At 31.4% G+C, this 12,724-nt stretch overlaps 2 protein-coding genes across 2 annotated transcripts in view; one reads left to right on the top strand and one right to left on the bottom strand.

Annotated features, from left to right (window-relative positions):
• Positions 1-241: 241 nt before the first annotated feature.
• Positions 242-9,194, bottom strand: LOC125055356 (NADH-ubiquinone oxidoreductase 49 kDa subunit). The gene is made up of 10 exons (XM_047657783.1): positions 9,044-9,194; positions 8,474-8,589; positions 8,115-8,224; positions 7,718-7,919; positions 6,957-7,144; positions 6,530-6,693; positions 5,715-5,834; positions 4,500-4,629; positions 3,634-3,779; positions 242-645 (listed from the first exon to the last, which is right to left on the bottom strand). The coding sequence occupies exons 1-10, from the start codon at positions 9,136-9,138 to the stop codon at positions 516-518; spliced, it is 1,401 nt and encodes a 466-aa protein (XP_047513739.1). The 5' UTR covers positions 9,139-9,194; the 3' UTR covers positions 242-515.
• A 597-nt stretch (positions 9,195-9,791) lies between these two features.
• Positions 9,792-12,724, top strand: part of LOC125055021 (ankyrin repeat domain-containing protein 50) — a 54,566-nt gene continuing 51,633 nt past the window's right edge. Inside the window, exon 1 of the mRNA XM_047657215.1 lies at positions 9,792-10,087. The gene's annotated coding sequence lies outside the window, so the exon portion shown is untranslated. The remainder of the gene's footprint in view (positions 10,088-12,724) is intronic.

Raw genomic sequence — 12,724 nt, 5'->3', positions numbered from 1 at the left:
CACGTATAACCCAAAGATAATAGGTTGGTTTGACCGAATTTATCAGGTTGCTTCCTTATATAGTGAGTGAAACAGACATACGTCTGTCTGACCCATGATCGTTAGGCTTTTAATAATTTTTAAATATGATTTGTATCGGTAATGTCTTAGGGAAAATCGAGAAGTTATATTACACATTAGAGATCACTTTTAACGTAACTGCATTTAAGTAATATGAAGGAAATTTGTTTAAAAAACAAAATGATGGTTCGATAATTTATTTCTTAAAATTAAGAATTTACATAAACTACTAGATACAATTGATTCCTAGCTTCAGAACAGACGCAACTCGAGATACAGGTGCACAATTTACATATTATTTTAGAACAAATTCTTCATGATAATATTTAAAATAAAACTTATAAATCTCATAATAGTATGAGTAAATTGTAAATAGAAAAACAGCGCCATCTAGATATAGATAGATAGATTATCAATTTACAGGTAAATCCGAGTTACGTCCATACACGGTCAGTTTATCGGTCGATTTCTCCGAACACAACATCGAGTGTTCCAATGATAGCTACGATATCTGCCAACATGAGGTTTTTGCCTACTTTTTCTAACGCCGCTAAGTGAGCGAAGCCGGGTGCCTTTATTTTGCATCTGTGGAAAGAATTACAAAATGTTACTAAAGGACTAGTATATTGAGCAACAAACTGATATTAATATAGTCCGGGATCCACCGCCCATTTTTGCACTTGATTACTATCAAACTAATTTTCCGTGAGTAGCTTTATTTTGATGAGACGCCAAATAATTTCCTGTACGAAACTCTCGATTGTGGTAGCTAACAGAAGTAGCAAGGATAAAATATGTTGATTTGATGATTCTCAAATATTTATTACTAACTGATTTTTTTTTTTGTTAAATCTCATGACAATTATCTAAATTATTCGAAAAAATATTTGTCCTACAAAATCTATGGTTTGATCAAAGAGTCCCCTCTTTCCGACATGTATCGATAACGAGGTCATCATAAATGATTACTAACCAGCTGATTTATTTATGTTTACTTAGTAAATATTTATGTAATTTAACAGACATATTGTCCTACAAATGCGCGGTACGTTATCCTGGTCCTACGCTCAAAAGTAGTAGTACAGATCCTTGATGTAAAAATAATTACTATCAAGCTGAATCTTCGTGAATAGCTTCGTTTCGATGAGTCGCCCAACAATTCCCTATGCGAATATTCTCAATTATGGTAGCTAACAGAGGTAGCAATGATAAAATATGTCGTGGGTTTCTGTATTTTGCTACTACAGCTGAGTCACACCGGTACGGCGGTACGCATGCGCAGAGCATTGCTTACTGCGAATTAGGTATCCCACGTTAGTGTCGACCATAAGCCTGCAAATATTTTCTCAGTCGACCACGTGTTTTATTTTATTTTGATAAATAATTTCAAGAAATGTTTTTTGTGCTGCAAAATAATTATGAAGTGTTTTTTGTGTAATTCGTTGTGTGAAAACTCTACTTTTCGAGAGAAAAAGTGAAGAAATTTAATCAAAGGCTTTCTTGCAAAACTTGCGAAAGCATCATCAACATAAATATCGAGATGTTATATTACCTGAAAATTGGAATGACGAAGTAATAGGTTATCATTCCTCTTGTTACAAAGAATTTCGAGTGAGATCTAAATATTTGTCTTATGAAAGGTAAGTCGATCGAATATTTACTTACTTTATTTTTAAAATAATTGAAACATAATTTATTAAGTTCATATTTTTACGTAATTATGTAAAATCGAGCATTAGCATTGTAACATTCTATTGTAGCATTGTATTATTGTTACATTCTTTAAACAATAATTTTTGATAGTATATTATATTTACAATAAATTATTATTATTATCTTTTATTGTAAATTTTATTTTAGAGTCAGATATCACGAGTGAAGAAAGTGAAACAGATGAAGATGATAGCGATGTTAGTAGCGAAGATTTATCAGATGAATCTGATGAAGATTAACTTCTTTGTATATGAGTACACAAATTTTTAAAAATAAAGTTTTTTAAATTTTAAAAAAGATTTTTTCACTGTATCTTATTTTACAAATAGGAAAACGAAAAAATTACAATTCTTGTCGGACTAGTGATACATAATTGTTTTCTTGTAGGACGTTGTTTCATTTGGGCAGAGAACACACTAATCTATTATATGATATTTTTGTCCTACAGTTAGTAATGAGAAAAATGGTCTTGTGGTATTAACAATTTCTGAGCGTAGGACCAGGATAACGTACCGCGCAATTTGTAGAACAATATGTCTGTTAAATTACATAAATATTAACTAAGTAAAGTAAAAAATCAGCTGGTTAGTAATCATTTCTGATGACCTCGTTATCGATACATGTCGGAAAGAGGGGACTCTTTGATCAAACCATAGATTTTGTAGGACAAATATTTTTTCGAATAATTTAGATAATTGTCTTGAGATTTAACAAAAAAACAATCAGTTAGTAATAAATATTTGAGAATCATCAAATCAACATATTTTATCCTTGCTACTTCTGTTAGCTACCACAATCGAGAGTTTCTTACAGGAAATTATTGGGCGTCTCATCAAAATAAAGCTACTCACGGAAAATTAGCTTGATAATAATCAAGTGCAAAAATGGACGATGGATCCTGGACTAATACTGAAAATTTTGTTAAAAATTTGAAAAAAAAAAAAAGAAACTGATTCTAAAGCCCGATTCACATATATCAGTGAAGACACAGTTCCGTCAACGCGCCCGCTCAGTTCAGTATCAGTGATACAGTATGGCGTCAGTCATTCAATTCACACATGTCAGTACTCTGTTTACCCATTTTTTTTCCTTGATGCTGCTCTTCTTCGTCTAAAGCAGAGTTCCCCAAACTTTTGTGTCGTAGACCCCTTGCCATGTTTTTCCGTGTTGGGTAGACCCCCTACTTACCTGATATTGATTTCCTGTAAATTTCTAACTGTAGTGAAGTTTAGTGTTAAAACTTAAAGTAAAAACATATGTTAATTTATACATTTATTAATTGAATTTAAATTAAAATTACTGAAAATAAAATGTTGTATCTGTTATGTAAAATATACGTAGCATTAAATAAACATAAAATAAATTATAAATAAAATAACATAAGCAATAACTCAATATTTTTAGTGAGAAGGATGAAATTTTACAATTTTATAATCATATATAATAAAATTTTACTTCATAGGTACTTTTATAAATAATGTATATGTTGAGATCCACTATCGTGGACCCCCATTTTCATGTCATGAACCCCCAAAATTTTTTTCGCTGACGTAGACCCCTTGCAGGTTGTCATAGACTCCTAGGGGTCGATATAGACAACTTTGGGAATCACTGGTCTAAAGCAACAGCTATCATTGCTTGCTCCGTAGTATTGAACAGAGCTATAATCACGTTACTTGACGACGGACACGTTTTCACTGAAGCTTCGTAAACTGAGTACTGACATGTGTGAATTGAATGACTGATGCAATACTGTATCACTGATACTGAACTGAGCGGACGCGTTGACGGAACTGTGGCTTCACTGATATATGTGATTAATAAAATTGTTAAAAAATACTCAAGTTGTTAATAATTCACCTGTAAGGCTTTGAGCTGCCATCAGAAACGAGATAAATCCCGAATTCTCCTTTGGGAGCCTCCACAGCCGTGTAAGTGGTTCCAGGAGGGACTTGGTAACCCTGAGTGAACAGCTTGAAGTGATGGATTAGGGCTTCCATGGATGTCTGAAAAAGAGATTACTTGTCATGTATACTCATCAATTAAATATTCCAATGCATTATGTCATTTAATGTCTTTAATAAATACCCTTCAAAATTAAGATAACATTATGTGCAGAGATTGGAGTTATTTTTGGCCCAAGAACTCTTCAACAATTTAATTAAGAACCTTTTATTTGGCTTCTTCATAATTATCAGTTTACCTATGATTTTTTGTCAAGAGTTTAAATGTAATAAAAATATATCAACCTTTTAAACTACAGATGTGTTGCATTTTCTGTGTTGTGGTTTTAAAAATATGTCGACCATATTCAAAGCAATTTGAAAATTAAAAAGTCTTTTGCGGTCCACGATTGGTGAAATGCGTACTGCACATACTAAACAAAACATATCTTTCCGAAAATTGTCTTTGGTTTATACAGGTACCACACATTTAAATGATAAATCGCATTTACTGTGTCCGGAATAAGAATATTTAAGCTATTTGAAGTTGCAGCCTGCAGGAGTGCTAATTTGCTTTTTTTTTGTTGACAACACTTTTACGTCAGTATAGTTCGACAGTAACTTGATCTATAATACATTTTTTTTGTGAATACATGAAATGAGGTGCATTTCCGACACCTGTTCCGCACAGGATTATATATATGAAAAATTTATAATATTTGTAATAAATTTAGCATTGTCGTAGATCTCTTAAGGTTTTAATAGATTTTTATTCATGTCTACCTTCATCTCTTCTCGGGAAGGCGGCGTTAGTTTAGCATCATCAGTCTTAACCTCTCCAGCTGGCATCTGATTGAGGCACTGTTCGATGATACGCAGAGATTGGCGCATCTCTTCCACACGGATCAGGTACCTGTATAATTTTTTTTAAATTATTTATTTAAATTAATTATTTTAAATCGAATTCAGCCTTGGGTGGGGTTAGACATTCTTAAATTATTGTTAGAGAATGTAGCAGAGAGGTTCACAATACAATTTTATCGGTATGGAATTTTTGAACATTTTTGTTTGAAATTTTTTATCGTTAAGGGATTTAAGTTTTTTTAAATGAGAATACATATTTTTTAAGTAGTTGCATAAAACCAGGGCCAATAATTCCGTAAATCCCAATAATGAAAACGTTTAGATACTACGTTACCTCAGGATGCCAAGTTTGCATCAATAGCGCTACAGATATTAAATGATGAGGCAAATTGATATTAGGTAAAGTAAGTCAGTATTGAATAATTCCGTTATCAGTTTTTAGTCATAGAACAGAGGGCAAACCGGCAAGAAAACTCTCCTCATGTTAAGTGATACCCCCGCCCACTGAATGACAGAGGGCTCGCGAGTACGTTGCCGACCTTTTAGGAGTTGGTACGCTCTATTCTTGAAGGACTCTAAGGTGAATTGGTTTGAAAATACTTCAGTGGGTAGCTGGTTCCACATAACGCACAAAAAACCGCCATAAATAACGCTCAGTTGTGGAACGAGGGTCATCAAGGAAACACGGGTGGAATTTTAGTAATCGGAGTCAACAATTTTTTTTTTTTAAGACAATTCACACCAATTGACCTAGTCCTATGCTAAGCTGGTGAAGCTTGTGTTATGGGTACTAGGCAACGGATATACATACGTATTATAGATAGATAGACATATAAATACATATTTAAACGCCCAAGACCTAAGCACAACACCAAATGTTCATCACATCGATGTTCGTCTCAGCCGGGGATCGAACCCGGGACCCATGGATTCGCAGTCAGGGGTACTAACCACTAGACCAATGAGTCGTCAAAAATTATTTAGCATTTAGCATTGTGTTCAAAGAATTCGTTCATCGAGTCAACAAAGTTAACTCTTGATTTGTAATATATGTATAAGAACTACTGATGGAAAACGAGTAAGGTGTTTGAATCTTGTAAAATGTATTATGTACTATAACGGGTCAATACATACCTATCATAGCAATCCCCGTTGGTTCCGATTGGCACGTCAAAGTCCACAAGGTCATACGCGTCGTAGGGCTGTGTCTTACGAAGATCCCATTTGATACCAGACCCACGGAGCATTACACCACTGGAATATTATTTTAATTAATATTCATTAGAATTTCCTTCACTCAAGCTTGTTTGGATCACAATAACTATTAACTGGCCTTAACTGAAAGGTTAACAAGTAAATATAATTCATTATAGTTTTCAACCTCCCACAATGTTTTGGACAGCTGAAATAATATTGATTTCTGAAGTATTTTGTTTCATACTAGCGGACCCGACAGACGTCCTTTTTACAGGTCATAAATAAAAAAATATAATTGTAAATCTAAACGATTCCGGAATCAACTTGAATACACACAAATAAATTCATCATAATCGGTTTAAGATTTTAAAGATATACTCATACAGTAACACTCAATAAAAACCTCAATCAAATTTTCAAATCAATCTTCTATCATAATATATTTGACAGGAAAAGATTATATTTTTTTAAATATATTTTACATGTTTCTCCTTGAAATTGTTTCCTGAACTTTCGTAAATATTACAAGATCAATATTAGACAAATCGGTCCATCCCTTCCTAATTTTAATCTAGATATAAAGACATAATATTAATAAAATAATCTTCTGATGTATTACAATATGCACACAAAATGTCATGTTTTAAAAACTTAGATCTATTAAAAATTAAAATCCTAAATAGATGGCGAAGCCAAGATCTTAATTTATTATAAATATATATAGTCAATAAATGCATTAATAGTATTATTACCTAAATCCATAGTTTAGCGCGTCCTGCGCGCTCACAAACCCAATATCCTTGGTCCTTTGTACCCAAATCCTGTTAGTTGTAAGAACATCTTCAACTTCATCCAATCTTTCTCCGAATTTGCTTGCGAACTCATATATATCATCCATTAGACCGAGAGGCATGTCCTGGAAGGAATATAGACCCAATGTCAACGTCTTCAATTCATATTTATTTATATGCATATTAAGATAATATCCAGTAAGAATAAATTCAGTACCAGTAATAAAGATTTCAAATTAATTTCCATAGAAATAATAGAGCAATTTTAATATTAGGAATCTAATAGAGAATTTAATACACTGTTCTTTCCCATGATATAAGAATTTTATGTAAAAAGAAAAGATAAATGCTTTCTTGCTTACTTAACTTAATAATTTTAGTAACTCACCAACGACACTCCCCCTGGTCGTATATAGGCCGCGTGCATTCTCGCGCCACTGACTCTCTCGTAAAACTCCATCATTTTCTCTCGCTCCTCGAACAGCCAGAAGAAGGGTGTCAGGGCTCCTACATCCAAGGCGTGTGTTCCCACCGCCATTATGTGGTTAAGAATACGAGTTATTTCCGCGAACAAGGCTGGAATTTGACAACACCCATTATTCACACATAGGTTTTTACGGTTCTCTTGGTTTAAGCCTTAAGGAATGATCTTGATGTCCATCAGTACATGGTGGCAATATATTTAGAATTCCTAGCTAGACCTAATTCATCACACTTGGTTTATATATCTATAAAAAATATTTTCTACAGAAAAGAAAGGCTAACAAAATCTATCTCTGTAAAAAGTTTAAAACTCATTAAATTGATGCTAGTAATTATGATACAGAAAGAAAGTTTAAGAAATGTTTCAAACAAAAAGTAATCCTGGCGTAAGTAACTTAATTAGTATAAAAAATTTCTTTCTAACAATTATTGTTCTCCATTGTCAGTCTTAAGAGACTCATCAACTGGCTTAAAAAGGAAAATAATAAATAAAACAGGTATATAAATATGCAAGACTCACCTGGGATTTGAACACAAGTGAACAGGGTTGAAAAACATATGTTTAAACCACTACGCCAATATTGCTTACTTACTTATTAATTTTACAGGCTGTCACATACATGAACATTATTATGACACTTATTTCAAACTTAATTAAGCACTTACTTCTTATGTACTTTGCTCTCAGTGGTATATCAATATTTAGTAGCTTTTCTACTGCTAAACTGTAACATTGTTCATTGCACATCATAGACACATAATCCAATCTGTCAAAGTATGGCAATGCTTGTGTGTATGTTTTATATTCAATTAATTTCTCTGTACCACGGTGGAGTAGACCAATATGAGGGTCTGCAGCTCGAACTATCTGTAATAGACATATATGTCATTACTATAGGGCCATGGATAAACTGCGTATTAATAAATATTAAAAATAACCAAAAAGAATTTAGTATATAAGACTCTATGAAGGTTTTATTTAGATAATTGTTCCAATTCTCTTAATAATTTCTCAATTAAAAGAGCACTTTAAGATTAGCTTTTTGTGTCCAACAATCAATACCTCTCCATCTAATTCCAGCACAAGACGCAGCACACCATGAGCAGCAGGATGTTGTGGACCAAAGTTAATAATCATATTTTTTACTTGTTTCTCAGTAGGTGTTACAATACCTGCAATAAAGAAAAATTACAGAATTAATAGGATATTATAACTCTTAATTCTTGTAAGTGGAGGCCCAAAAGCTTTCAGTAGAACACAGGAGATATATGTTATATAGTCCCATCTGTTTTACTTCACATTACTTTGTTTGCTAAAACATTTAATTCAGCTTTTAGGAAAGTAGAATTTTATATTACTATACCTATTTATTTGTCTAAAAAAGACATCTATCTATCTATCTTTTTTGAAATCTTACATACCATGGTATGGTGGATGAGTCAGGGCAGTAGGGAATTCATCCGCAAATAAAACAGGTCCCTCAAATTGTTTCATAAATGTAGGGTCTGGCAGCCATCTGTGGCCTTTTCTGTCTTGGCTAAAACATGAATTACAATTATATTGTATGTTGGATTTGGAAAAATCAATAAGTCGGTTTTAAAAGTTAATAATTTAATGCTAGAACTTATTAGATTAATGCTAATCTCGGAACTACTGGTTCGAGTTCAACAATTATTTTGAATTAATTTATCGAGGACGGCATATTTTCATATTATAACATTACCCAAAAACCGAATGTATGCGGGATATATGTTTGTAACGTATCAAATAAGTTTTTCAACATCAAACATCCATCTTAATATTTGTTCGACAATAAAAATCTACAGTATTTTGTGCCAGTTTGTTACAGAATCTAGTAACAAATTATAGCTATTCTAAAATCGAAGAAAATTACGCAGACAACTTAACCTAAACGTTATTACATAATTTTTATATCCCTCAAACCCGAAACAATAAGGCGGTAAGGAGATTTCACAGTAATTGACACTCACTTCACATTATAAATTGCTGGGATATTCTTTAAAAGTCCTTTCGAAGTATTTAAATTTGCGGATTTTCGCAGCAAAACATTGACCAACGAAGCCATTTTACGAGACTACGTTTCGTAATACGGCTTAATGACGTTTAGATATTATTAAATTTTAATGATTCCTTTGTGATTTGAAAACTTGTGTTCATCAACTACTTCTATGAATTGTACAAGAAATGAATGAGTATGAGATTTTTCTGTTACACGGATTGATTTCCAGTAAATAAATGTATATATTAAACTTATAAGACTATTAGATAGAAACTAAGAATGCTTTACTATTTCTGTTTTGTGTTAAACGTATAGTCGTGTAATGAAACACCATATTTATATATTGTATTGTGTGTAAATATTGTCATTGTCAATGTCATGTTTCTCCTGTAAATGTTGCCAGAAGAGACGTTTATTTCCAAACTTTTGTCTAAACGTTTTTTAGCTTTGTTTCTTCAGAAATCTGTTGTTATTTATACCGAATAATGTCATGTCAATGTTAAAAAGATGTCCTTTGTTATTTGAAATGTTTCTTCATGTTTACCCAATAAGAGCTTGGAAAATACTTTTATAATTATTAAGGGCGCAAAACCAAAATGATTAAATAGCACCACTTTTTTGTGAATTTTAGAAATTGATGGTAAGGTGGGATTACTTTAGATAGCAACTTTATAATTTGACACTTGCCAATTGCCATTAGCCAGCAGAAAGTTCTCTGACGATTGACTACAACCACAAGAGTAATAAAAAAGTGCTAGTCTTGAATCTCGACGCGAGTGATGCAAGATGTTGGATGCTGATTTTAGCGTCCAATGTTTATAATTTATAAGTGCAAGTGTACTCATTTACCGTTTTCGTTTACAAACTTGTCTTTTGCTTGAAAATGTAATTTTAATTTCGTTTAAATATACAACGCACAAAATGGACATGAAAGTTGATCGTGGGTGTAAGTGACTGGTGCAGTGTAGTTTTTTTGCATCCAGCTTTCGTTCGAGCTTTATTTTATTTTAATTCAGTAAGTATTTCTCTTATTCTGGTCCTTTGTATGTATACTCGTGTGCTAAATGGGTTCAGATTACTAATTATGTTATGAATTGTGCAAATCAAAGTTAAGTTCGTTCATGTTTTAAATATGTGAGTCAGACTAGCATTTTGCTTTTTTTACATTTATCATATTTCTACGAGGCCGTAATTTGCCGCGTTTGTTGAAAGTGATACAAATTAGCGTCAATTACTTCAATTTATTTCGTTTAACGATATGTTGTATATTTAGGAATGCTTTGATGTACAAATTAGTAGAATCTTTATTTTGCAGAATGTATAGTACAGTTTATTAACTTATTTATTTATTAAATTTACAAGGTAAGTTAATCTACAGGTATGCAGAACATGAATTAAAATATTATATATGTAGCTTACTTCAAAAATAAATTTAAAATTTTATTGAATTAATAAAATACAATGAATATTTCTATATTAATTATATTTCTAAAGAAAAAAGATTTGTGGCAATTGTCTTTTCTTGTGTGATAAACTGGAATTCCATATGAAATAAAATGCTGTAATAGTTTCGTTCTACATCCTTATAGTACCAGCAATATGAGAAGCCATTCAATTACACTGGTATATGGAATCTAAAATAAAAATAGAAAATAATATTTTTTTAAATAACGCTATACAAGTTATCTCTCTACTTTCTTTACAAAATTAATTAGAAATTATAATAAATCATCTACCTAAAAAATAATAGATATATTTTTTTTTAACATAACTGATTATTGTGTCATTACTATAACAGTAAGACAGACCTTCGTTTTACTATAAGGAAGCTTGAGTAACCGAAATGATGAGTATATTATTTTATATTTTATCATTAAGTGTTTCCACTGTCCATTCTAAATAAATTATTTTCTCTTTGATTAGCAAGTCTTAAGTTACAATCTACAGTTACAAGTTACAGTCTTAAGTATCATCTTACATGCTAGAAGTATTTCTATTGGTAATTATTGTTTATGAAGAAAAAGTTTTTAATTTTCCATTATACTGACAAAAGACATAATTTAACTTAAGCAAAATAAACACAAACTACCAGGAAGACATAAATTTTAATGGTTCTTCAAAAACTGTGTCAGAGGTTCTGAGGTCAATGTCAATAAAATGAATTTATATAGCTTAAGATACAAATTTTATTTGCATTACTTGTTCTATCAACATTAAGATCTTCAAGGTAATTTTTTTATTTTAAGTTAGATTAATGCCTATGATGAAAGGGTAAAATGTAATATGGGTAAGGACTTCATCCTTTATCATCCATTCAAATAAATTTGTTTTTATTACTAGTATTGCACTGAGACAGATCACATAATCCTGTAATATTCAGTTGCGTATGGGACATGTCAATGCCTTTTAAATTTTGGTGTCAAACCAATTTAGTCAAGTAGGTTCTAATATACTGTAGTTGGTTGCCTGAAAATTGTAGCTAGTAAGAAATACCATTCATGTATCTTTCACTAAGTGTATGTACAAGCATTCACTGTTTTATTAATTCATTATTTTGTCTGCAGAGCAATGAACTTTAGATTTTGTGATAGTAAGAGTTCTCAATTACCTTCTCACATGATTGCAGTTGTTTCGCAAGATAATTAGAATAGAGATAAGATTTATAAGCAGTATTTATCTCAGATAAACCAGTGATAACAGATTCTTCACTTATCAATGCACAAATTGCATTGCATGAAGTACCTATTAAGATTATGACCATAGTCTCAATATGTACTTCATTGATTTTTTATATTTATTTTATTTATGAATCAAAATTTGAGCATATAATTAATATTATGTCTCTAGAATATTTCACATCTTTAATACATATTTTAAAAATGTTGAATGTGAATTAAGAGTGAGATCAATTAAATATAGAACCGCTTTTAAAAGTAATTACGTAATATTCTATTAAAACATATTACATAATAATATAAATTTCCTTTAGCCCTAAACCAAAGCTAAACGTATTTAACAATAACCTATAACCATTAAACGACGAGAAAATTTAGCGTATATATAGTTTTGGTACCAATAAAGGTTTTCCCAGCTGATGAGCGGATCATTAGAAAATTAAAATTCCTCATAGCAACCATATTAGTTGTAAATTATTTTAAAAAACGTGGAGTCTATGGAAAAGGTCTTAATCCCTCGCTGTGGTGGGGAGCTAATGACCTGCTATCTGAATCGCTGATACGGGACAAGGGAGATAGCATTTAATTATTTTACGGATATGAATCATTTTAATTATATCTTAGACTATGATATAATAATATTTTATTATTATATAACTGCTTACCACGGCTGCAAGGTGACTCAATGCGGCGCGACGCTGTCGAGCTACGAAATATTATAATAAAAATATTTATCTTTGCATAGCTAGTATTTCTTCATTCCTAAATGCATTAAAGATAAGACAATTTACCCTTTGTTTATTATATATATGACCCTAAATTTAAATTACCGCTACATTATAATTTATCTCGCGATATTTTAAATGTCGAAATATATTAATGTGTTGTATACTACGATTCACAACATAAACTGATATTTTTTATAGATCGATTGAAGACTTAAATGATCGTAACCAATTAATTAAATCTATAATAAT

This window comes from Pieris napi, chromosome 13 (assembly GCF_905475465.1).
Source record: "Pieris napi chromosome 13, ilPieNapi1.2, whole genome shotgun sequence".
NCBI classification, from domain to species: domain Eukaryota; kingdom Metazoa; phylum Arthropoda; class Insecta; order Lepidoptera; family Pieridae; genus Pieris; species Pieris napi.
Note: the sequence above shows the minus strand (reverse complement) of the source record. Positions and strands in the feature narration are given on the sequence as shown.

Coding starts and splice junctions, on each gene's coding strand:
- LOC125055356 (XM_047657783.1), bottom strand. CDS start 9,138: ATGGCTTCGTTGGTCAATGTTTTGCTGCGAAAATCCGCAAATTTAAAT. Junction 8,225..8,473: donor GACTCATCCACCATACCATG/GTATGTAAGATT, acceptor TCTTTATTGCAG/GTATTGTAACACCTACTGAG. Junction 3,780..4,499: donor CTTCCCGAGAAGAGATGAAG/GTAGACATGAAT, acceptor TCTCTTTTTCAG/ACATCCATGGAAGCCCTAAT.